We start from the raw sequence: 25,091 nt of genomic DNA on the forward strand, positions 1-25,091 counted from the left end.
GATATTGGTCAGTTTGCTAGATTTAGTTTGCTTCAAATGTAATCGATACTAGAAGTCATTTTCAAATATATCCCAAATACTTTCGACATTCGTGACATGTTTTGTGTAAGCGCTTGTTCACATTGAACTAGTGAGGGCGAAAGTATAGTTTCTGCATGGGACCTTCGGGGCTTAATGTTTTGGTTTTGTCGCGGTCGCAGGTCAATGTGAACAGGCGATAATCGCTTTTAATTTTTTCAATAGCAGAATTAATTGTTAAGTTCGAGATGTCGAGTTGTTTTTTATATAGCAGATAGTTACGTTAGATCTACGTTTGTTATACGTTTTTCTATAGATATTTAATATTCACAATGTATATAGTAGATAGTACAAAAAATATTAAACGAAATGCGAGTATTTGAGAATTTTATGTGTTTTTATTATTTATCCCGCACAAGACACGAGAAATGTTGTGTAAGTTGTGTGTGCTGTGACGTCGCGAACGTGACTCAGAGCACACCAATTGCTATTTAATACGAGAAAAACATTTCTAGCAGTTAGCGATTTTATTCTAATTTTTAAACAACATTGCCTCTTACGCTTTAAAACAACTAGTGTACGCCGTTGTGAATAACAGAAATATATGACTCAGCGCGTAGTATTTTCACTCCGTAATTTTAATGGTACATATACCACTAAAATTTCGGGGGTTGTCGTTCTGCGACAAGTGTTTTCTGTACTTAAAAGTGCTACAGGGCATTTCTAGTGTCGTGCTATTATAATTTCTATGATTCAGCCCCCGTATGATGCTAATATGACTCTTCAATGGCTTCAAGTCGCCTCCTGTACACGTCCACAAGGGGTAAGCAGCGGAATATTACTGGAATTGAAATAACTTTTAGTTAATAGGCGTTTTTATTGTATAGAAGCGGTGATAGCTCAATGGGTAGGAGCTTGACTACAATTTCAAGGGAGCCGAGTTCGAATCTCAGCACGAACACATCTTTCAAACTTACATCTTCTTATCATCTTTTAAACTAAGTTTTATAAGCATTCATTCATTGTTCAAGCTACTGAACTGTGGAATGCACTCCCAATAAGCATACGACAGTCAAGGTCACTAGACATATTCAAAAATGCTGTTAAAGCCCATTATCTTAAACAATAAAGACGACAGTGATTAACTCTTACTCATATTTAAGTATGTTTTAGTATATATTAGTTTATTATTTTTTATATTTATTATTATTAGTATTTTATGTGTGTAATCTTGATAAGTATTAGTGTGTAATTGTTCGTAAGTATGTATATAATAATAATACATCCCACCCTTGGTTTCCCTTGGTTTTCCTAATCCTAAGGTTGCCTGGAAGAGATCGCTACTAAGCGATAAGGCCGCCCTTTGTATCCTACTTTTTACGTTTATTTTTGTTGTGTCCATTGTTTTTTTTTTTTTACTATTTGTAGTTTACAAATAAAGTGTATAAATAAATAAAATCTTTCACACTTAACTACTTCTTGTAGGTGATAAAATTAAACCTACATAATAGTGACGTCTTCATTTCTAGTTATCCTTCATCACTAACCATCATCAAATCAACCGATTGACGTCCACTGCTGCGCATAGGTCTTTGGTAGAGCGTTTCAACCCCCAACGTCCATCGGTTCTTCGAGCTATGTGCCCCGCCCATTGCCACTTCAGCATCGCGACTCGTTGAGCTATGCCGGTATAAGTTATCCTCAACACAGATAAAATCTAGCTAGGATAACCAGTTAATCAAATCATTATATTATGTATAATTTTGATGAACGAAATAAACTAAATTACCTATTGGATTGTATTATTATTTCTGTATCGTCTTTGATCTGAATCGGGACTTTTAGTAAAAGATGCTAAAAACTAGACCATTTGGTCAATGTAAAAAATATTGAAGTTCACCAAAAAGGAACAAGACTTCAGGCACAAAGGAAGCGAAGCTCCGCACTCCCTCCTCCTTGACAAGGAAGCAAAATTCCACGATGGCCAAAACGAAGCTTATCACGATGTACGCCAGCATGTACCAAAGGTAAATTTGTAACAATATCGCGCTCTCCTGAAATATGACAATATCTACGAAGTAAATAATAATCAATCTAATCCGAAATCTTCAGATCAAATAATGAAGTTAGTATGTAGTTATTCTTGTTGACATGGAAGAGTACCAAAACGAAAGCACCACAAAAAAACTTTAATTCTTTTTTTTTATTCCACTACAAGTTACGGAGCGTCCATAAATTACGTGAGGTTGTTTTTTTTTTTTAATTTTCTGTAAATCCCTCCCATTTTGGTGAGATGTCGTGAGATTTTATTCAACCCCAACCCCAAATCTCACGTGAGATTATTCAAAATGTGGGTTTCTTGCGTAAACGCGTTGGATTGTTATTGTAAAAAGAAAAAAATAAATGGTATAAAAAAATATGGTGGTTAGACAGTCAGTAGATAGATTTATATTGTCGAAGTATGAATGAAATTCTTTTCTTTCAAACGAATTAGTGAATGATCTTAGTCGTATTACGATTGCATTAAAAATTAAATTTGCGTGATATTTGCCGAGACACACCCCTCTCCAACGTAAGTTTAGATGAGATTTGACACGACCCCCTCCCAACCCTTTAAAATCTCACGTATTTTATGAACGCCCCGTTAGCCCATGACTGCAGTCATCATACCTGATGGCAAATGAGGATGCAGTCTAAGGTGGCAGCGGGCTAACATGTTAGGGATCATGGCAGTTACAGTAAACATATACCCATTTACTCTAGGTACATCAGTATCCTTTATATTAAACTTTTTTAACTTTCAATAACTTACAACAATAGATCCCAGAAGCAGAAGCACGTTAGCCATCTGAAACAACGTTATCAGCAGTTTTCGAAGAGTAATCAAATGTTCACGTGCTTCGACGCAACTAGCTTCGTCAGACTCATTCGGTAGCACATCAAATAAACACGCCATCTAGAAAACACAAGTTGGTAGGTATATATTTTATATTTTTCTTTATTCTTCTCAAGAAAAGGCAAAGGTATGTCGCCGTAAAGCCATTGGTGGGTATAAGTACCCACATACCTTTTTTCCTTCTGGCTTTACACAGATTAGCCAATGTCAGGTGTATTTATTTAAAAAAAGATAGGGAAACAAAAACATCAGGTTTGAACTACTTAATCATTTGTATAGGAAAAGGATAGGTATTGATTCTACTTTGTAAGTACACAAGCTGTTGCCCGCGACTTCGTCTGCGTTCAATTTTGTTTTTTGATGTGGCATTCAATTTAGTTCTAAGAAATATAAGTATTCAGTATCGCTAAGCCTTAAATGAGGGGTTTGCTGCTGCCCGCTGAGGAGTTCTGTCCTCTATCTCCAACCACAGTTTGGACAAAATTAAACAAATATTATAACCTCTATAGTACAAAAATAATTATTTAAATCTGTTATAATTTGTCGGAGTTATGGTGTAAAATCGTCAAACACTTTCATCCCCTCTCCCAAAGGAACCGAGCTTAATGTCGGGATAAAAAGTATTCTATATTACTTCTAACACTTTGAAGAATATGTGTACAAAGTTTCATGAGGATCGGTAAAGTAGTTTTCGCGTGAAAGCGTAACAAACAAACTTACATTCACATTTATAATATAAAGTAGGGATAGGGATAGGTATAATACGATTTATTCTATAGTTCGATATTATGTTTATCTAGAAACAAGAATACAATTTTATAAACAATGTCATTGATATTTAATAAGCAAATTATAGAGATGGGAAATCGAATGTGTAACTATTCTTTTCGCTCTTATGGTTTGAGCGCGTTCAAAACGATCTTAATGTAAAGATTCCAAAAATATAAAATAGATATTGAAAAAACCGTTCGTCTGCTGTCAACTTTGGATTGCAATTTTAGGTACCTACCTATTCGCCCTTTCTGTATCGCTCGTACTGAGTTGATTTTTGTGAATATGTCGTTGAGTTTCCTATTGTGTAACGCTATGGGACGTCACGATAAATGCAATATGGCGGGTATAAAAGACTATGAATTTTTCGTGCTAACCTAAAATTGCGTTACATAAAAGCTGAAAATAAGTAGTTAAGCACTACGTGTAAACCTAGTATTTTTTAAATTCCTTATACGGATGCATCCTCCCCCACTCCAAAACATTAGAAACTATTCGCGGACTGAAAGGCGAAAGCTATACAATAAAATGTATTATGAGATCATATTTGTAGAGAATTTTATATGCTTCAAGTTTTGTAATAAAATGTCTTGGGACGCATAGAAATCTAGAACTTTGTATGTTCTCAAGATACACGAGAACCTTTCATATTTGAAATTTCAAATTTAATATAATACCTTTATATATTTTATATAATAAATTTTATATATTACCAGTTGTGCCTCGCGGTTCCACTCGCATTAATTTGAGGAAAAACCATAACCATTTCTTTCAAAAGCGTATTAGATACTTATGCTATTTCAGGTACATCACGCTATGATCAGTAAGAGTGGAACTATAGTAGACTTTCCCATCATGACGCCATGCAAAACCCCAAAACATATAATTTCACGTGCAGTGGAACAAGAAAGTAAAAAAACACATGTAGGTACTTATAAAACACATGCAAAGCAAAAAATCAAGTAAAAAAAAAACTAAAAGTAGAAAACCAGAGAAAGTAAAAAAAATATGCAGCTGGCTTATATTTTGCAAGATTGACTCTACAATGCTTCCCACCACGTAGAGCTACTCCTAGTTGAATAGAAGGAAAATACGTTGCTGTACCGTGCACAACATGCACGGGACAGATCGCGTCGAGCTTATTTTCGCGTAATGTAAATAAATGTACCTTGTAAGTTGTAGTGTATAAACCTACCCAAGCCGCGTCGATGGTTGATGTATGGTATCCTTACTAAGTAATTATAATTATAAATCCGAAATTGTGTTTGTTTCTTTGACAACCAACTAACTTGATTATAGGCATAGAGTTAGTTGAAAGGACGGAGAGTAACGTAGACTAGTTTTTCCCCAAGGAAAACAAATGGTTTCCACGGGATTTATTTAAAACAGTGACAAACGTGGGCAAAGAACGCAGGCAATACGTTTCTCCATAAATTTGTTTCGGTCACTATACACTTCGCTGGTCGTGTCGCGCGTCCTGTGGGCTGTGGCTAGCGTGAAAGGATACTTACAAGACTTGTTATAGATATCAGAACAGCCGTGCTCTTTGGCGATAAGCAACAGCAAGATTTGTCGTCACATAAAGTTAACAGTTTTACGCTTTCCATAAGAGGTTATTAAGACCAACGCTTAAAGTATGAGAGAATATTCCCTCCTGTGTCACAATTTTATTAAATTTTTATTTACTTCAATCTATTTATATCAAAGTAAGGTTGACTTTGATATCTGACATTGACTTGAAATTTATAATACTCTTGAGGTGTAGTCACACGGGTTTTTTTTTGAGCATCAATCACCTAACAAACTTCGTCAGAAGAAAAACCTTATCAAGTCCAGGGTGGTAAGATCAGATTATTGATAGTGTTGTATTTGCCTAGTTTACCTAATCATCTCTATAGCCACCAATAAGGTCTCGTGAATAATTGATGCTGGCAGCACGTTCAAACGGAGTGTTATACTTTCCAATATGTTATTTATTGAAAAACTAAAATCATATACCTGCCAATTTAGTTTGGTCTAGAGAGTCGTGTACAACAGAAGAATAATGTACTGGTGTCAATTATGATTAAATACCTAAATTAAGTACCTAATCTGGACGCTAAATCTGCTATTTAAATTATTGCGTGCCATTTTTTTACACATGAAATAAAATGGTCGGCAAAAGGAAGTAATAACGTTAAACCATTTAACAATACATTTTTTTAGTAATTATTGTCGGGTATCATCACCCACTGGCCCACTTTATCGCCAGAACAGTAAATTTCTGGCGTCAAGTAGCATTGCTGGGTTCCGGACCCAGCATGGCAACAGTACCAACTTCAACCGACGCGCTGTCGTAAAAAGCTCTGCTCCTACCTCGTTTGTAGGTAAGTATGTCTGTTAGTGCATACCCTTTAAAGTTATATTTACTTTTAGTTTTCTACAATGAATTATTTAGGAGAAAAACCTGCCAGTTGCAACCCTTCTTTGACTATTTTTTGCGCATTATATTTTAAGGATAGAAAATATTTTTTGATTAATTTACTAAGTATTTCTTTAATACTTTTTGTCATTAATCGACCACTGAGACACGATTGGTTTTTTTTTAATCCACTACAAGTTTAGTCCTTGACTGTAATCTCACCTGTTGATAAGTGCAAACATTTCTGCTGATAAATTCGTAGCAGCACGTCTTTGTCGTTAAGGTGGTAACTAGCCATGGCCGAAGCCTCCCATTAGAAATATTAATCATTGCAATAGCACGAGCCACGATCTCTTCGTAAGTGTATCCCATTAAATTGATATTGACTTAACTCAGTATTGCCCTTTATCTGAGCCCTGAATGGATTAATTACAAGTGACCAGTGTAAGTGCACCGTTACTCTACGATAGAGTAACTACGTCACGGACCTCCATTACCGAGGTCAGTGAACTCTCGGTAAAAGCATAGTGGATAACGTAGTGTTTTTCTTTGCCAAGTAAAATACCTACCGATTTGTACTATGCACAGCTGTTAGCGTAGTGTTTTCCTTTGCCAAGTAAAATATAGCTACAATTATTAATTATTAAAGTAGTGTTTGTATCCTCTTTGGCAGTTGTGAAGAAATTGTCTATGTATAAAAGTTCTTAGCAACACGTTTCACGGAATATAGAGCTTAGAACCTTTGATAAATAAATAAATATACCACGACCATTGATTTAATATTTTACTATCGTAAGCTCACTGACTACGTCAATATACAAACCGCCATCTAGCCCCAAAGTAAGCGTAGCTTGTGTTGTGTTGTGTTTTGGGTACTAAGATGACTGATAAATATTTTAATGAATTATATACATAAATACTTACAATATACATATAAACACCCAGAAACTGAAAAACATTGATGTTCATAACACAAACATTTTCCAGTTATGGAAATCGAACCCACGGCCTTGAACTCAGAAAGCAGGGTCGCTGCCCACTTAAATAATAATAATAATATTTGTTTATTGTTCAATAAAACATAGGTACAATTTACATTACAATAGGTATCTGCACAATAGGTATAACTTATATTAATGTTAAAACTTGAGGACTGGTATAACCATTATGGCTGAAACGTTTTCAAGTATGGCATTTATACACCATATCGACAGTTACATTGTCTGTGGCATCGTATTACCCGAACGGATGAGCCGATTTTGAATAAGTCTTTTTTTGCTTAGTCGGGAGTATTCTTAGCTATGTTTGATGAAAATCGGTTCAAAAAGGCGAATTACATATTTTTTTTAAATAACATTGGTATCAAATCCCCCCATAAACCCATAGTTTCTAAGGGGATGGATAATTATGTTGGAAAAATATTTGTAACTTTTTTATTTTGAACAATAAATTAAAAAAAAAAAAAAAAATGAGTAGTAGAATAATGGACACGAAAATGAAAGGAAGTCTTACTAAAAGTTAACGGTTTCTAAATTTAAATTTTACGGAAAATTAGCTCTTAGAATATAGGTTTATCTCAGAAAAAGTAGTTAAGTACTCGGCAATACAGAAGATTCGCTTCGCCGAAACAATTAAAAATGAGATAGCTACTAAAAGCGCGGCATTAAGTCGAAATTACGTGCAGCAGCTTTAGTCGGTTCACTTCATACAAGGTCAATTTGAAAGGCGATACTATGTAACTCTATAATGATTACATTAAAGTAAAAAACTCGTAAAAATTGTTCCTTATTCCTAATTCCCTTTCAATACAGTGTATATTATTCTACTAGTCAAGACCTTTCATTTGTTAACCACTGAGGGAGTTGTGAAAAAATTATGTCATCCGCCATTTTATGGCGGCGATTATTATAACCCTCTCGACTAATAACACAAAGGTCACGTCAAAATTATAACACAAATTATTTTTGCGCCGGGGGTAAAAAGTATAACTGTTACTCTTTTTTTTAATCCACTACAAGTTATGCCTTGACTGAAATCTCTCCTGAAGCTTGATGATGTAGTCTAAGATAGCAAGTTAACCTTTTAGGGGTATGGCAGTAATATTAACCCCTTGTCTAATTCTACGCGGCATCGTATGGTAACGCTTAATCGATTGGCTGCACGGCTTTTTCGGTATAGTGGTAGCAGTGACAGCAAACTTCAGAAATGATAACATACGAAATTCTCACCGCCAGGGATATTTACCACGGGGCGCCAGGGACATTTTCAAACTCCAATTGCAAACATTTCGTCAAATTTTAAAATTTACCAAAACCTTAACATATGACATCTACTGCAACTGGCTGTTATGTCATTTCTTCTTTCACTAAAACCAATTCTGTCTTGATTCCTATTTGTTGTTACTGTCAAAAAGCCTTAGCAAGAAGTTCAAAATGGTTCCGATTTTATTATCATCTTATTTGATTGCTGTTGCTTTTGTAGTTGCAGATATACGAGAAGGAGAAGGTACGTCACTTCCTGAATATATTTGCAACATTGATAAAACAACTTTTCTCCGGATTAGCATGTTTCCAGGTTTAATCCATTGAGAGTGCCTTTGATTCTAGGTTTCTTATGAAATGCTATTTACAGAGATTTTTGAACAAATAGGTCCCTAATATTTTTTTAGATTCTTAATGTTGCATCCTCTTAACCACAGTAATTTTCGGTTTGAGAATTAATTGGTGATAGTCCTTGAATGAAGATTGAAGAGATGTCGAAATTTTTATCACAGCGTAGGTAAAGATCAGCGCGATGCCATAAATAATCAAGTGGCCATAAAATCGCTTAAAATGAAAGTTTATTTTACATACCTTGAAGTCCTATAAATAAGGATTATAACTGTGTAACAAATGTCATCAAAATAATAATAATACTGCTTTATATGATTGTTATAAGGCCCCAGATGTTTCCAAACGTCTTCTAACATCCTAATTTTCTAATGTTTTTTCATAAAGTTTATATTATGGATACTTATAAAATGCTAAAAGGAAGTATTTTATTTCAGAGCCTAATAAAATATCTTTTGAAGAAAACGCACATTCATTTATACCGTCCGAATTAAAAAACGCTGTTGAAAACCTTGATATTGAAAACTCTTTACAAGAAGTGGAAAATATAGCAATTTCAGCCGAAAAATCTCGAAAAGAAGGCATTCTTCCCACTGAGTATGCTGATGAATTACACAATCGAATGGTTGTAATTCTTGAGGTCATAACAGAACAGCTAAAAGATAAGATCAATGCGTATAGATTCCTGAATTCCAAAGGAGTTGATAGAATAATAACACCAATAATTGGGATAAATCACGACCCTTTAAGGAAACAGCTGCTAATTTTAATCAAAACTTTATTCAACGTTGCACCTATAACAACGAACGCTTTGATACCGATTAGTGTTGTCGATAAATTGTTGGATATTTTCGAGAACGATGATAATTTAGCTTTGAAGGCGCATGCGTTAGACATAATGTACGTCTGGCTACCGAATAACCCTGTTATTCAAGCTCGTGTTATGAAGCTAAAAGGTCTAGAGTCCTTCTACAACCAAATTTCAAAATTGGACATCACCGTCATTCACACTTTAGTGGACTTGTTCAACAAGATCCTCGCAGAACATGTAAGGGCCCGCAAAACCCAAACTCAAAGAAATAAAGAAGATTATGAGATGATGCAAATCTATCAAATGATTGGACTCATAGAGCGAATGTCTACTCCACAAGTATGCAATGGACTTCTCAATATATTAGAAGCTCTCATGTCTTTTAAAAATGATCATATACAAATTTCACCATTAATATTTGAACTCGTGAAGAACACCAAGCCGTTTTGCTTAAAAATGTATAAAGGGAATGTTAAAGCGATAGACTTGTTTGAAAAATTATATAAATTTGTATCGAATTGGCATAACAGAGATTTGATGGTCAGTATTGGACTTAATATAACAGAAGTGATTACGGTTATAGAAGATTTTGCAATTAATTTAAAGGAACATGAGAATAGGGATGAATTTTAATTAATTTTTTAAGCCACCACATTTTTTTTCTTTTTTCTTCATTAAATATGCTTTCAGTATTTTTGTTCGAGCTAACTCAGCTGAGTGTAGAAGTATATAAGTGTTTAATTTTAAAATATTGTAAGCCATAGCAGATACATAATAAAAACTTGAATTTCTATTTCATGTTTCAATAAAGGCTCAGTAACCCCATCTACTAAGATGCTGAAAAAATAACAACCAAGTTCACTGAAAAAGAAAACAGATATGAAATTGCCATATAGGTATAGTGTTTTGCATTACGGATACCAGGTTTCGTTTCCTAAATTTGCTAATATGCGAATAATATTATTTGACTGTAATCTGAACGGGTGGTAAAGTAGCCTAAGATGGTAGCTGGCAGGAGTAGTTAACCTGCTAGAAGAAGCAGGTAAAATAAACCCCTACCCTGGATCGGCATACGCGGCATCGTACCGGAACGCTTAATGGCATTGCGGTACGTCTTTGTCGGTAGGGTTGTAACTAAGCCACTAGAGAAATTCAGAATTTATTAACTCCCAAATTGCCCCTGTCGGAGATCGAACCCGGTACCTTCAGTCATAAATCACAGCGCTCACCACTGCGCCATGTAGGTCGTCAATTTATATCTCTCTCTCTAAATAAATGATACATCAGCACATCCCGAATAACATCGCGAACTATAAATCAGATTGCAACAATCAGGATGCACAAAGATCTATTGTGCTGGGACCCCTCATTGCACAATGGGGCAAGGATATTTGCGGTCGATAGACCACACGGAAGGTATCTTATAGTGTTATATAAAACTGATGAATTTCATCAAGACCTTAAAAAAAATCCGAGCGGTACGAACTTTTGCTAATTTTGGCTTTTTCCTTGTTAATAAACAATAACAGTTTATGTCAATTTGTGTCCGAAATACTATTTTTTTTTTGTAAAGAAACACGGTTTCGTGTTTTTTATTTATTTCAGGCTCCATACATAGCGCTAGAATACCATAGAGTGCATTTACTGTAGCAGTTACAAGAAAACTTTGTAAGAAGACTATTTATTTAGTAATTATAATATTACAGTTATATCTGAAGGGAAATTAAGAAGAGCATCGTCCGGACTCAGTGGCACTACGAGGAACAACATTTCTTTCTCGAGGAGAAATGTGCAAGTGCTTATCTGTCCAGTATCCTATGTCCAGTTCATTATCCTACTGATAGAACCACGATGATTTGTAGTTCCTGCTAGTCCCTACTACGAACGTTGTGGCAAGCTATGAAACCTCACTTCTATCTTTTGATATTTGTCTCTCATTCACGCCACTGAACCTGACCCGCAGGGGTATTACGTATCACGCGACGGGCTTGCGACATGCGTAAATCTTGCAATTACTACTGTCAAACGTCACTTTTCCATACAATAAACAGAAGTGACGTTTGACAGCAGTGTTTGCAAGATTAACTTGGTTTTTTTTTCGGCGGGAAACTTCGTACATGGCGGACGCGGTTTTCTCAAATTTTTCTTTGATTTTACTGTAAACTCGTCTTGAAAAGGATTTGGTGTTGTTTATATTGAACTGTAACTTGGCCTGTCAATTTGTGCACACGTGTTAGTGAGATTCCGGTGTAATTTCGGTGTTTTATGTGAATTTACACAGCAGCAGAAATAGTTGTTATTGGTGATATTCGTATAAATCTAACCGTATTTGGTGTTGGTTAAATATTTATTATGTGTCTGTAGTTATAGTGTTTCCAGTAAAATGGATCTAGATACACCTCCTGAGCCGCCCGACCCGGGGGCATCAGCCTCGTCTCGCAAACGACAAGGAGAGGATACCAACGTATATGCGGCCAAAAAAACTATAACTGATCCTACTCAGGTAAACCCATCCGTTCAAAGCCTTTACATACATCCTTCCTTCACCGAAGGCGCCAAGTCATACTCTGACGATGATAATGGGCCTTTTATCGTCCAAGTCTCACGGGAAGTGGAGGACCCATCCTCTGGAGCGTCATTACGGGCTATAAATTTCGGTCAATTCTTGCACAAACACAAAATTGGTTCAATTATCCACGACGGCGTCAAAAATATAGGCCGCAACAAAATTACTGTAGAGTTTACTTCTGCCCAAGCTGCCAACAACTTTCTGGTTAGTCCAGTTTTGAAGTTATGCAAATATAGAGCTATAATTCCCACATACAACATAACCAGAATGGGGCTGGTGAAAGGAGTTCCCGTGGACTGGTCGATGGACGAGCTTGTTGATTCGCTAGAGCTCCCGCCTGGCTGTGGTGAGGTTCTGAAATCAAGGCGACTGAACAGAAAATCTGTCACAGAGGGTGTCATCACTTGGGTGCCTACCCAATCTGTTGTCCTAACCTTCAGGGGGCAAATGCTTCCTGCTAAGGTATATTCATACCACACCTCACTGCCAGTTGAAACATATAAACTTCCAACAATACAGTGCCAGAACTGCTGCCGTTTTGGCCACATTAAAACAATCTGCAGATCTAAGCCCAGATGCTACAGATGTGCTCAGCCCCATACAGGTGACTCATGTTTGGTCATCAAGGAATTATCTACATGTTTACACTGCTCTGGTAGTCATTTTGCTACTGATAAAGACTGCCCAGAATTCTCCAGGCAGCAATCTATTAAAATGGTCATGTCTCAGAATAATAAATCTTACATTGAAGCATCATCTCAGTTTCCTCCTGTCCGCAGGTCCTATGCTGAGATAACAAAAGAAATGTTTACTCCTACTAATGTAACTTCCTCCAAAACCTCCTACCGGCAAACAGTTTTCCGCTCTCCTCGTCCCCGAGCTCCTCTAGCAAAGGGCTACGATAAAAAAGCTGTTCAGACTATTGTCGGTGATTACTCCTCATCCCTTCCTAATGGATGCGCTCTCAACAACAATGTTGAGAACCCTCCCTCCCAAGGTAAAATGCTTGAGTTTATCTCCGAATTTCTACTTAGTATTGTCGCTCCATGTAGTGAAATTCCCTTACCGCCCAACGTTGCCAAAAACTTAAGCCAACTTTTTAAACTACTCCAAAATGGGCCCAATAACCCTGCTACAGTGGAACTGTAAAAGTTTACGTCCCAAGAAACATGAGTTAACCTTCATAATCCCACCATTCTTCCTCCCAAAGTCCCCCGTCCTTTGAGTGTTAAATGTTTTTTAATGTTTGTTTTCAGTCCTTATTGTAGATTTTTATGTAAATATATAGTAAGTAATAAAATTAAAGTATAATGTACAAAAAATATCCGTGTAAGATATATATGCATGTGTTGTCTGTGTCCTTAGGTTAAAGAGCTAACTAGCTAATAACAACTATTTCTTGGTACAAATTCAAAATTAACTTTTCATTAGTTTCACCGATCAATCTCCTTCGTGCCTTCTTCATCTACAAGACATTGGCGAAATACCTTGTGCCCAGTTGGCGCAGACAAAAGCCATAAACAAGAATTGAATTGAATTGAATGTCACAAGCCTGTCGCGAGATACGTAATATATAGCCGCTTGGGCTGGAATTTCGAGTGAAGAAAAAACAAAACACAAACAGTTACCGTTGCGATTTCAGCCACGGTGATAAATCTGCAGAGATTTTCCAACTACTAGGCTGTAGGCTATTATAGTTGCACAAGTGAGTGCCAGACACAGGTGGACTCTATTCCCTCACTTACATAGTCCGATGGGAAGGCAGCTTTGCCACGACCGGAACGAAATATTTATTTCTTGATATAAAAACTCAATGACTCGCTGACTTGGACTGACTTGGACTGACTTGGACTTTCGGGGCCTGAGGTCGATTCCAAGCAAGCATTTCTATTTTTACTAAGTTATGTGCGTTTTAAGCAATTAAAATATCACTTGCTTCAACGGTGAATGGAAACATGACGAGGAACCCTGCATGCCTGAGAGTTCTGCATAATGTTCTCAAATCCACACCGGGTCAGCGTGGTGCATTACGACCTTAACCCCTTCTCACGGGAAAAGACCCGTGCCCTGTAGCTGGCCGGTTAAAAAAAAACAAAAAAAAATAATACGACAATACACCCTTAAAGGATATGAGTTGAAAATGGGTTGATGAGATGTGATTGTTAGGTAAGTCGTTGACTGTAAAAGTCAGATTGCGATCTGTCTTGTTTCCAGTACTAATAGGTACTTTTAAAGCTTTTATTAAACTTTCTGAGCACACTGACAACGGATTTATAGCCCCCCATGAGTATTCACGCAATAGTATCTTAATAGATCGATTTGTGACCGCAGATTGAATGGCAAACTGCATGATCATTAGCGTGATGACAAATCATGCACCGCGGGTGGCAGCCATTTTGTTTCTCCCGCGAATACGCTTCCGCTGTTTTGTGTGGATGGGAAATAAGTACAGGGTTTACTAGTATTATTACTAATATCATAAATGCGAAAGTGTGTTTGTTTGTTTGTCGCTCCTTCAAGCCGTAACTAAGAAACCAATCAATTTGATTTTTAGCATAGATTTAGTTGAAAGAACAGAGAGTAACATAGTATTATTTTTATCTTGGGAAAACAAACTGTTCCCACGGGATTTTTGTATATACTAAGACAATTCACAGTTCGACCTCTAGCCTCAAAGTAAGCGTAGCTTGTGTTATGGGTACTAAGATAACTGATGATTGAATGTTATGAATAATATTCATAAATACTTATAATATACAGATCACTCTTTTCACTCGCGTTATTAAACAGTACTTATACAGTATAATTAGACAATAAAAAGCCTAAAAAACCTGCGACTTGCTAATTAGAACTGAAGGATTTTTTGCCGTCAATTAATGCAGAAGAATCACTCATACACTAAAAAACATGCATGTTCATCATACTAACATTTTCAGTTGTGGAAATCAAACCCACATCCTAGGACTCAGAAAGTAGTGTCGCTGCAAACTGCGCTAATGGACGCAGAACGGGTTCAACATCTAGTTTTTGATATTAAGATTAAAGGTAACAAGTCTAAAGCTCGCCATCAATAAGTATAGGAGCAGCGTGACTCAAAATCGCGCTCTCTTAAGAGAAAGAAGATGATATCTATAAAGTACTAAGCTTACTTTTCTAAAGGCTAGCTCCTTTAAAATAAATTTCTTTTACGTATGTGGTGCCCCTAATTGCAGTGGAAGATAACCTCCTACAATAATTTGGATATTTATTAATATCTTTATAGTCAATTACGAACCTATATTAACGCGTTATACCGCGAAATATTTCTAGTACGAGGATATAGGAGGATAGCTACAAAATAAAGGAAAACCAATTTATTGAGATTACGGTCAAAAGGTTCCTAACCTAAGTATCTATTAAAAAAAAAACTTTAGACAAAAAATAGGTAATGCGTGGGAGTTATCCAAGCTGTAAGTTATAAGTGGCAAAAGTCACAAAGGTCGGTTAAACAAACACAAAAATCGTATCAAATCGATCACTTTTTGGGCGAGAAATAAAAATGGCGCACAATTGAACTGTCACACGTCAAAAAAGCGCGCGCAATTCCTTCCTTACCTGCCGCTTTAACCTGTGCTGTGGCGAATTTGCGCAAAAATCCACTCGGAGTAACCCCGTGAGAATAAAATTGTAACTTTTTTTCATATTGCAAGCCATGAATGAGCTTTGTACGTAATGGTCGAGGTAAATAGCGCTATTTGCATTGTAAGAGCCATTCTTAGAAATGCTAATGTAAGGTGACAATAGTTTGGTACGATTGTAGGATTCTGACAAGTAGTCGGTTTTTTTAGGGTTAAAACTGGACTTATTAAACCTCCGTTGTCTGTTTTTCTGTCACTAGGTGTCGCATGAACCTTGATAAAGACATGTTTTGTGTCCGTTTTTATAGATAATGGTACGGAACTATTCGTGCGCGAGTCCGACTCGCACTTGGCTGGTTTTATACTCTATAGTAATAATTGAATATAAAACCAGCCAAGTGCGAGCTAAATAGTAATCAAGCAGATGGCTCACCTGATGGTAAGTGGTAAACCATCGCTTAAAACCAGAGCAACCACCCTCAAACCGGACGAGCTCTGTCACAAAAAACTCTACTACTACTACTACTACATTTACAACTGTTTCTAATTAACACTATGCACACCTTTATTTTTTTACTAAGTCTAATATGAATTCCCGTTTCGGAACTTAAGGAAAAAAAGTATATCTGAAGTAAAGTTGTGTAAAATATCAAATCCTATGTATCTACCTCTCTATGAGTAAGTTTCTGTGGGGATTCTAGAAACTTACTCATATAGTGGTATTTAAATAAATAGATTCCATTCCTAAAATGTTACTCTTATTTAATAACAATAATTCTGACAAACTAACATTTAATAAACGTGTTTTTAAGCTATCGTTCAAATTGATATTACGAGACAAATTACAAACTGATACTTCCGTTTTATTTATATGTATTGATAATTAATAATTAATTAAGTGTTATTGCCAATCATAAAAGTTGGATCCGGGTCGCGTCGCGTCGAGATCCCGATCCATGTAAATTGGTCGAAATATAACATTTAACAAAAGCTCACTATAGGAACAATTTCTCTAAGGTAGCAATTGAAAAAAAAAGAGTGTGTGTACACGCGTTAGAAGTTATACTTCTTAGGCGTATGGAAAAAAAATATCCAAAATGCAGTAGTGATTAACGATAAATATTAAAATTAATCAAAAAGATTTTATTTAAATAAAAAAGGTTTTATTAACTTAATAATATTTATTTATTCACACTGTTTGTACTGTTAAGAAACACGTGTTCTAAGTATAAAAATACTAGAATGTACAACTTGAACATAGTTATCGATTTTCATGCCACCTAGAACTAACTTTACGATGTAGAATTCAGGAGTGGGTGTGCGCGCGCATCGTAAAAATACACTCTCATCATTTTGCTCCATCGCGCCAATAGAAGTATAACTTCAAAAACATCCAGAAAACACAAAAAAAATTCTACGACCTTGATTTTCATTCATAAGCTTTGTCACCCTACAGTAAGTAGTAACGAAGTGCCCAAGCGTTACAAAAAAGTTTAAGCGTAGGCGTGATTGGACCCACCTGACTGAATTTCCCATAGCCATTATTTGTAAAGCTTAATTTATTACACTACAGACCAATTTGAAATTGAAAGGTGAAGATGAAATTAAAAATTTGCTTACAAGATAGAATAATTTATATTTAAAGGCCGATTGGCGCTGTGGGCAGTGACTTAGCTTTCTGAGTCCAAAGGCCGTGGGTTCGATTCCCACAAATGGAAAATGTTTCTGTTATGAACATGAATGTCTTTTGTTTGGTGTATATTATGAGGATTTATGTAAAGTGCTCGTGAATTATTCATCAGTTATCTTAGTATCCATTACACAGACTGTGCTTACTTCAGGGCTAGATCGATATTCGTAGTGTCGTAATATATTTATTTATTAATTATTTTTTTTCACAAAACTCACTCCATAATGCTTTATTCATAGCCTTGTATGGAAAGGTCACGTTCATCATTACATCCTATAGACTAAGCGGGTTTGTAGATTTGCACTGAAATCTTCATTGATTTCAATCTGACTAAATTTTGCTGTCTCGCGTGGTTTCAAAAGTAGATGATTCAAACCATCGCTACTCTTAGGATTCTATATGGAACTCTAGAATCCCACAACTTGCAAAATACAAAAATTCAAAAAATTAAAATAAAAAAGTAGGCCTTATTTCAAGTAGGCCTAATATAAGCACTTTTGAAACGTCAAGTCTGTCTGTGTGTAGTGACTCTACCACCGGTTTGGAAGGCAGATTCTACCGAGAAGAAGCCGGCAAGAAACTCAGCAGTTGCTCTTTTCGTTTTTTTGCTTGGGATCTATCCCGGCGCCCGTTATTATTGAACAAACTAGTTACTATTAAATCGTAAAATGTAGATAATGTAATAGAGCAAATGTTAAATCTTGGTATCCGACAATCTGCAATCCGACTTGGCGTTTCAACCGTGTTAATAAAGTAGGCTTACTTGAAATAAATAAATTTCCAATTATCATAAGCGCCAAATGTCCGTTGACGCGTGATATTCTAGTGGGTTGGACGTCGTCTTTACTTTCGGGGGGCCGAGTTCGAACCCCGACACGCAGTGAAGTGCACTTCATACATGCAAAAAAGCACTGCCTACCCAAAAAATTATATACAACTGGTATAAGAGGAGGATTTTTGTCGTTTTATGCAATTTTCCTGCTGTATGCATACCCTAGTAAGAAACCAAGTGCACGCCACTGCCGACACGCCTCTAACTTTCTATGTGCGTTTTAAGAATTAAATATCACTTGGTAAAACTTGGAAGAAGACATTTGGAAGGAACGGTATTGGATCACTTGGTGAAGGAAAATATTAAGAGGAAACCTGCATGCCTTGGAGTACTCCATAATGTTCTGGAGGGAGTTTGAAGTCCACCAATCCTCGCTAGGCCAGCGTGGTCGATTATTGCCTAAGCCCGTCTCAATCTGAGAGAACACCCATTCCCTGTTGTGGGCCGGAAATGGGTTAATGATGGTGATGATTAATGTATGTTCAAACGGTGATAGCATGGTGGATAAGCCTTAGACTTCACTTCTGGGAGTTCATATATAGTTATGTTCAAGCAACATTTATAAACATAAGAAAAAAAATTTTATGCATTAAACGTAGGTATAACAAACGCAGGTCGCATCCAGTGGTAGTAGAAAAATAAATAAAAATTTACCATATTTGTTAAAGCCTACACAAAACTATAAATGTTTACACAGTATCATTAATAATAAAAATACCCATTCACCCCGCGTGTCACCTGCGAGGTCCGACATTTTTTACCCCAAGAACAAACCAATAAATTTGATACGGCCAATAAATTATCTATTCAGCAAATTTGTAGGATTCGTAGGCGGGTTCCAAATACAAATAGCTTATCCGAGTTTCCCATAGATTTGTGTCTACTAAAATTTAGAAGTCACAAAAAATGTAGAGTTTCGGGCTTTGGAATCCGTCACACCTCTTTCTGCTGTGTTGACCATCTTTTTTTAGTATTTTTTTAATATAATAGCTACGTGGGAATGCTGCTATACCCACATGAGCAAATATTTAGAAGTATGAAATCTATAAACCGTCCCATACTGCCTATAATAATATCACCTATTAAAACTTTTCTCAATAGCTATAATAATAATAATCTTTATTGAAAGGTATAAACCCAGTTATTAAAATATAAACAAAATAACAAAATAATAAAAATAAGTAACAGTATTGCAATATAAAAATATTGCAAACTCACGTCCGTCATAATAATTACATAGTTCGTCATAATTTATGGGTTATTTTATACCTAACCTCTACAAAATCACTACAGTTTATTTTCTATTCGCCTCATGGACGCTATGCAGCCCTCGATCTATTTATTTTTTGTATTTTACATGTCAGCCTCTAACTGTAATCTTACTCTGAGGCACTCAATCTCAGGTGGTATGTCAGTTATCTAACACCCATGCCCTAGTCTGATTCTCCACGGCATACCAGAAAGCTCAATGGTGGCAACTAGCCACGGCCGAAGCCTCCTACCAGACTACTCCAGAGAAAATTCAGAAATTAAAAATTCCCAAATTGCCCCCTCTGGGGATCGAACCCTCCTATCTTTAAGCCCACGGCGGTCACTACTGCGCTAGGGAGTTCGTCGAAGTTGAATATTATATAAGAAATCGATTAAAGTATTTCAGAAAATCGATTGGTGAAAGGTAATTGTATGCATGGGAATCTTCTTTGATTCGGCTTTAATTACTTAGGCATTGCCTTCAGCGTGCACTTCATACATGCACAAAAGCACTGCCTACCCTAAAATTGATATATAGCTCGTATAGGAGGAGGATTTTTGCCATTTCATGCAATTTTCCTGCTGTATGCATACCCTGGTAAGAAACCCAATGCACGTCACTGATTGCCTTGTCCGTCGTTAGTGAAAACGGGCATGTGAATGTACCAACGTACACAGTAATATACGGCATCTTGTAATGGTCGTGGGAATGCCTCTAATTTGGTCGTTATTTACTGCTGACACAGTTTTACAAATTCAAATCAGTATTGTATTTGAAATAAATAAATAATCAGTATTGTATTAAGTACCTACATCTTTTGCTGACGTTGTTTTCTAATCAATAAGTTATTTAATCAAACTACGATCTCTTACTTTGCTCTCAAATAGGACTAATAATCAAAATAATGCCATACTAAAAAACATATTAAAAAAACATTGTTATGTTGATAGTTTCTTTTATATTTCAACATAGGAGGAAGTAGAAATTGTAAGATTACAAGAACAGAGTGCCTCCCATATTACGAGCACTTAATATATCAATTAGATTAGATAATTCTTAGATCTCGACTAGTAATAAAAAATAGTTGGAAAATCAACAATTTCATCATCAATCATCAATTTACAATAAAATTGAGATTATTTGTAAATAAAAATTGAACTACATCTAATCCGTGAAAAGTAATAGGCTTCTATTCCTCAAAATACTGAAGCCTATAAAAAAAACCAACTCGATAAGTGAAGTATTTCGTTCGTTATCGTTATCACAAGATACGGGATCCGCACATACCGGACGTCCGAGACACAACTTTTTTAAACAATTTTTGAATTAGTCAAAAGAGATTTAAAAATATCATGAGTGTTAAAAATAGTGTTTTTTCTCAACATTTGTCTACTTATATTCACTTATAAAAGCAATAAAGAATAAAATAGTGACATTTTAAGTTGGAGAATCACTCGGTGTGCGTAAACTGACAGAAATACCCACCTCAACGCTTCGCTTCTGAGGCGTGCAAAAAAAAAATTGTTTTTACTACACACCAAAACATACATAATACATAAACAAATTATAAACGAAACTAGGGTGTAATGGCGGCCTTATCACTGATAGTGATCTCTCCCAGGCAACCATTAAGTGGATGGAGACCAGTAGATACAAAAAATACTGGTTGGTATACAAATTAAAAGATACATAACATATAAATAAATAAATAAATAAATATACTACGACAATAAACACATCGCCATCTAGCCCCAAAGTAGGCGTAGCTTGTGTTATGAGTAGACTGATGAATATTTTTATGAATCATATACATAAATACTTAGAATATACATATAAACACAATGTATATATTTAGTTTAAAAAAAAAAGTTACTTATTAGTATTAAGGCTAGATTGTAATTTTAATAGAGTCTCATGCGTGCGTGGAACTTTATGGATGGAAAAAAAAATAATAAAGGTAGGAGGAAGGTAAATGGTGAAGCGGTCGAATATGGTAGCGGGCTAACCTGTTAGAGGTATGGTCATATCCTATAATCTTTGTCTCCACGATATTGAAACGAAACACTTGGCGGCACGTCTTTTTTGGTAGGGTGGTAACTACCCGGTGTCAAAGCTTCACACCAGACCGGAGAAAATTCTGAAATTATAAATTCCCAATTTTCCCCCATCACAGTGCTCACCAGGTCCCAGGTGCGCCACGGAGGTCGTCAAATAGGTTCATAGAATAAAGAGTACAAGCAGGCATCGCCGCGTGCATGATATGTTTATAAATTTTACATTGAGTGAGTTTTGACTTCTTACGCCTTGAATTCAACGGAAAAAATCTTTTATAAAAGTAATTTCTTTTGAGGCGTATTTGGGATACGACTGGGCTATACAAAATCAATAACAAATATCAAGTATACATCGATGGATCACTCATCCTATGTTACGAAGTTCAAAGGAGCAAAAAATACTTGCGTAAAAAGCTATTGAAGTGCGGACTTCCGGTAGCCGTGAAAGGAAACAGATAAACAATTAGCCATTAGTAAAATATTTTGACTCGGTACCATTGTATGCACACTTGCGATTTTAAAGGAATTTCGCGTAAACGATCATGTATTATATCGTATTAATCAAGTTTTTTGTATTGATGACAGTTTTATGGGAGTGAGTGATAATGCTTTTGTCTAGATCGGGCTGCAACTATACGCATTTGGTTGATTGAAGTATAAGTGCACAAACAATGAAAACGTGAAGATTTAAGAAAATGGTTATTATGTATTGGCGTCTTACGCTTTAATTTTTGTAGCTCACTGCTACGCCGTAGCAACCGTTCTGTTTTTGTTTTCTGTCTGCAGAAATAAAGTCTGCTTAGAAAAACTGTCATCACCATCATGCACCGTAGTCCTCGACTCGAACGATGCAAAGATACCTGCCGGTGTCTTAGTCGCTTATCATACGATCTTGAACTTTGTTGATAACTTACCGATTGACTGAGCATTACGTTAATAATTTAATAAAGGACCTATTAACTCGACGATCTTTTAATAGTGTTATTTAGTTATAGTAATAATTGATTGAACAAGAAAACGGCTCAAAGCTTAATGGAAACCATCGACTATAAACAGAGCAGTACTTCGCAGGGCACGCATGGCACACGTCTTACAAAGTGCCGCCCTGTGTCCATCAAATCCCTGTGTAAATGAAACATCGTACAAGGCGATTGAGGGAGTATAATGAAGAACGGACAGCAGCTTCCTCTGTGCTACTACTACCACCTACACTGCTCACCACCCTGCCTGCCCAGAATGGTGATTATGGCCAAACTTCCCGTTGAGAGAAGCCATTAGTCTAGCAGTGGACTTTTGGAGTAGACAAATAATTCAAACTGTAATAATAAGATAATAAGCGGTCAAACACAATATATCGCCACATTCCGGCAGAGCCTGATGACTATGTATAGATAAAGTAAATAAATCTTCTAATAAAATATCATAGAAAGAGGAAAAATTTGTTTGGTTTTTTTTTTGTGTAATCAATACATACACTTTGAAACTACTCAACTGATTATTATAATTCTTTAACCATTAAAAAGCTATTTGATCCGAAAGTAAAATATGCTATATGCATTTTCAACTATAATAAGATTTCGGCCTTAAATAATAATACCTGTAAACCTAAAAAAAATGTTCGCGATCTGTTTTATCCAGGTGCGTTGCCTAAATGGCTGGTCATACAGAAATACTACGTTGTACATAGATACTGTTTCTTGATTTGGTGATTTTAAAAATAATTTACTCATCTATTGTAAATAAGCCACAATAACGCATGTTGTGAATTAAAATTAAAATGTCTTTTCAATCGTACTGCTTATAAAAAAAGAGTGAGTATTGTTAAGACAATCAGACATGAAACAAATTATGTAGGTAAAACTTACCCATGTAAATTGTAAAATGGGTAAGTTTTACCTGTACCATTATCATGTTACCTGTACTGTAACATTTGTTTTATGATGTCTATTGGTTGATATGAAGATGATGAAATACATATAGATATATTACAACAATACACAAATCGCCATCTAGTCCCAAAGTAAGCGTAGCTTGTGTTATGGTTACTAAGTTGACTGAAGTATATTTTTATGAACAATATACATAAATACTTATAATATGTAGATAAAAACCCAGACACTGAAAAAAATCACAGAAACACTTTCAAGTAGTGGGAAACGAACCCACAGTCTGGACTCAGAGAGCAGGGTAACTGCCCACTATTGGCGCAGTGGGCAGTGACCTTGATCTTTGAGTCAAACCGTGAAACCGTCAAATATACTGTAAACTCATCGTCTACAGTATTTTATTTTACATATATAGATAGACATCCACAGATGGGCATAGTCTTTTGTAGGGATCCAGGGTCCAGCGCCTTCCTGCGACGCCCTTAGTGTCATCATTCCACCTCGTTTGGGGTTGACCAACGCTGCGTTTACCAGCATGTTATTTGTTCGCATGGTTCAGGAGACAGTGAAAAAATAATTTGACGGTCTAGAAGGGGTCTATGAGCATGGTATCCACGTGACCAAATTAACTTACGAGTACGTTACGACTTGTAGTTATCACTGATGCAAATTCGGAAAATAGCTGATATTAAATAAAATCAAATAAGATTTAGACCCACCGCGTTTCTTTATATTAAATTAAGCAGGGGAAATATACTACTAATGAGAGTTCTAAGCTTGATTAAAAATTAACTTTGCTGCAAACTTGCACAGATACTGTAATTACTGTAGAAAGTAAACAGAGGAAATAATTTCAGTTTAACGCAAAAGGAAATTGTATTTTCCAATCTAGTTAGATATCAGTTGGTTATTATTTTTATATAAGTATAACTACTTAAATTCGTCTGTTGCACTCGTAAGAGATGTGGAATTTACAATGCACTATTTACATAAATAAGACATACATTACAAAAACAAAGTATTGCTTATTTATGAACCACACAGATTATTTCAGTTGTTAGGAAATAAAGCAAAAAGGGCTTAATGTTTATCGGATAATAAAATGCGACACATTCATAAAAATATAATATTTATTGTCTTTGTATAAAGAATTTTAGCACACATTTTTTTGGTAGCATTTATACATTCCTAAAACATTATACAAAAATATACAAGTACGTAACTGTACTAAAGCAAACTACGTAACCTTGAGCGGTGTACAACGCTTGTCATAAAGTTATTAATGGAACCCCGAATGCTTAATATGTTATTTAATTATTGTTAATGATATTGACTAAAACTGAGCCACACTCGAATAACAGTTTCCACTATTTGAATAATATTTCAGACCACCACAACAAACTTTATCTATACCTTATATTATATTATAATTCAGGGCCGTAAAGTATGGTAACGGCTGATCAGAATATATAGTTGCAACACATCTTCCCGCGGGTTTCCTACGTAAAACGCAGCAGCTTCCTCTGTGGTTATAACTACCATCTACTGCGATCTCCAGCATGATCATCATCACCATCACCTGTTTGCTTGCAAGATTTTACTTTAGGCAAACCCTATCGTTAGGAAAGCCTTAACTCATAAGTCCAGCAGCTATAGGGTACTGCTGATATTATCATTCCATACTT

General features: G+C 35.8%; 2 protein-coding genes across 2 annotated transcripts; one reads left to right on the top strand and one right to left on the bottom strand.

Annotated features, from left to right (window-relative positions):
• Positions 1–783: 783 nt before the first annotated feature.
• On the bottom strand, positions 784–5,350 carry LOC120634315. The gene is made up of 4 exons (XM_039904814.1): positions 5,197–5,350; positions 2,831–2,974; positions 1,919–2,072; positions 784–859 (listed from the first exon to the last, which is right to left on the bottom strand). Exons 1-4 carry the CDS (start codon positions 5,290–5,292, stop codon positions 789–791), a joined length of 465 nt encoding a protein of 154 aa, XP_039760748.1. The 5' UTR covers positions 5,293–5,350; the 3' UTR covers positions 784–788.
• A 3,168-nt stretch (positions 5,351–8,518) lies between these two features.
• Positions 8,519–10,144, top strand: LOC120634314. Its single transcript, XM_039904813.1, has 2 exons — positions 8,519–8,591; positions 9,133–10,144. Exons 1-2 carry the CDS (start codon positions 8,519–8,521, stop codon positions 10,137–10,139), a joined length of 1,080 nt encoding a protein of 359 aa, XP_039760747.1. The 3' UTR covers positions 10,140–10,144.
• Positions 10,145–25,091: the final 14,947 nt, after the last annotated feature.

This window comes from Pararge aegeria, chromosome 23, assembly GCF_905163445.1.
Source record: "Pararge aegeria chromosome 23, ilParAegt1.1, whole genome shotgun sequence".
Classification (NCBI taxonomy): Eukaryota; Metazoa; Arthropoda; class Insecta; order Lepidoptera; family Nymphalidae; genus Pararge; species Pararge aegeria.

What these genes read in the sequence shown, in the direction of transcription:
- LOC120634315 (XM_039904814.1), bottom strand. Translation starts at nt 5,292, where the DNA reads ATGGAAAGCGTAAAACTGTTAACTTTATGTGACGACAAATCTTGCTGT. An exon ending in TGATATCTATAACAAGTCTT is followed by an intron (nt 2,975 to 5,196) that starts GTAAGTATCCTT and finishes TGTGTTTTCTAG; the next exon opens with ATGGCGTGTTTATTTGATGT. An exon ending in TGCTTCTGGGATCTATTGTT is followed by an intron (nt 2,073 to 2,830) that starts GTAAGTTATTGA and finishes GTCATATTTCAG; the next exon opens with GAGAGCGCGATATTGTTACA.
- LOC120634314 (XM_039904813.1), top strand. Translation starts at nt 8,519, where the DNA reads ATGGTTCCGATTTTATTATCATCTTATTTGATTGCTGTTGCTTTTGTA. An exon ending in AGATATACGAGAAGGAGAAG is followed by an intron (nt 8,592 to 9,132) that starts GTACGTCACTTC and finishes ATTTTATTTCAG; the next exon opens with AGCCTAATAAAATATCTTTT.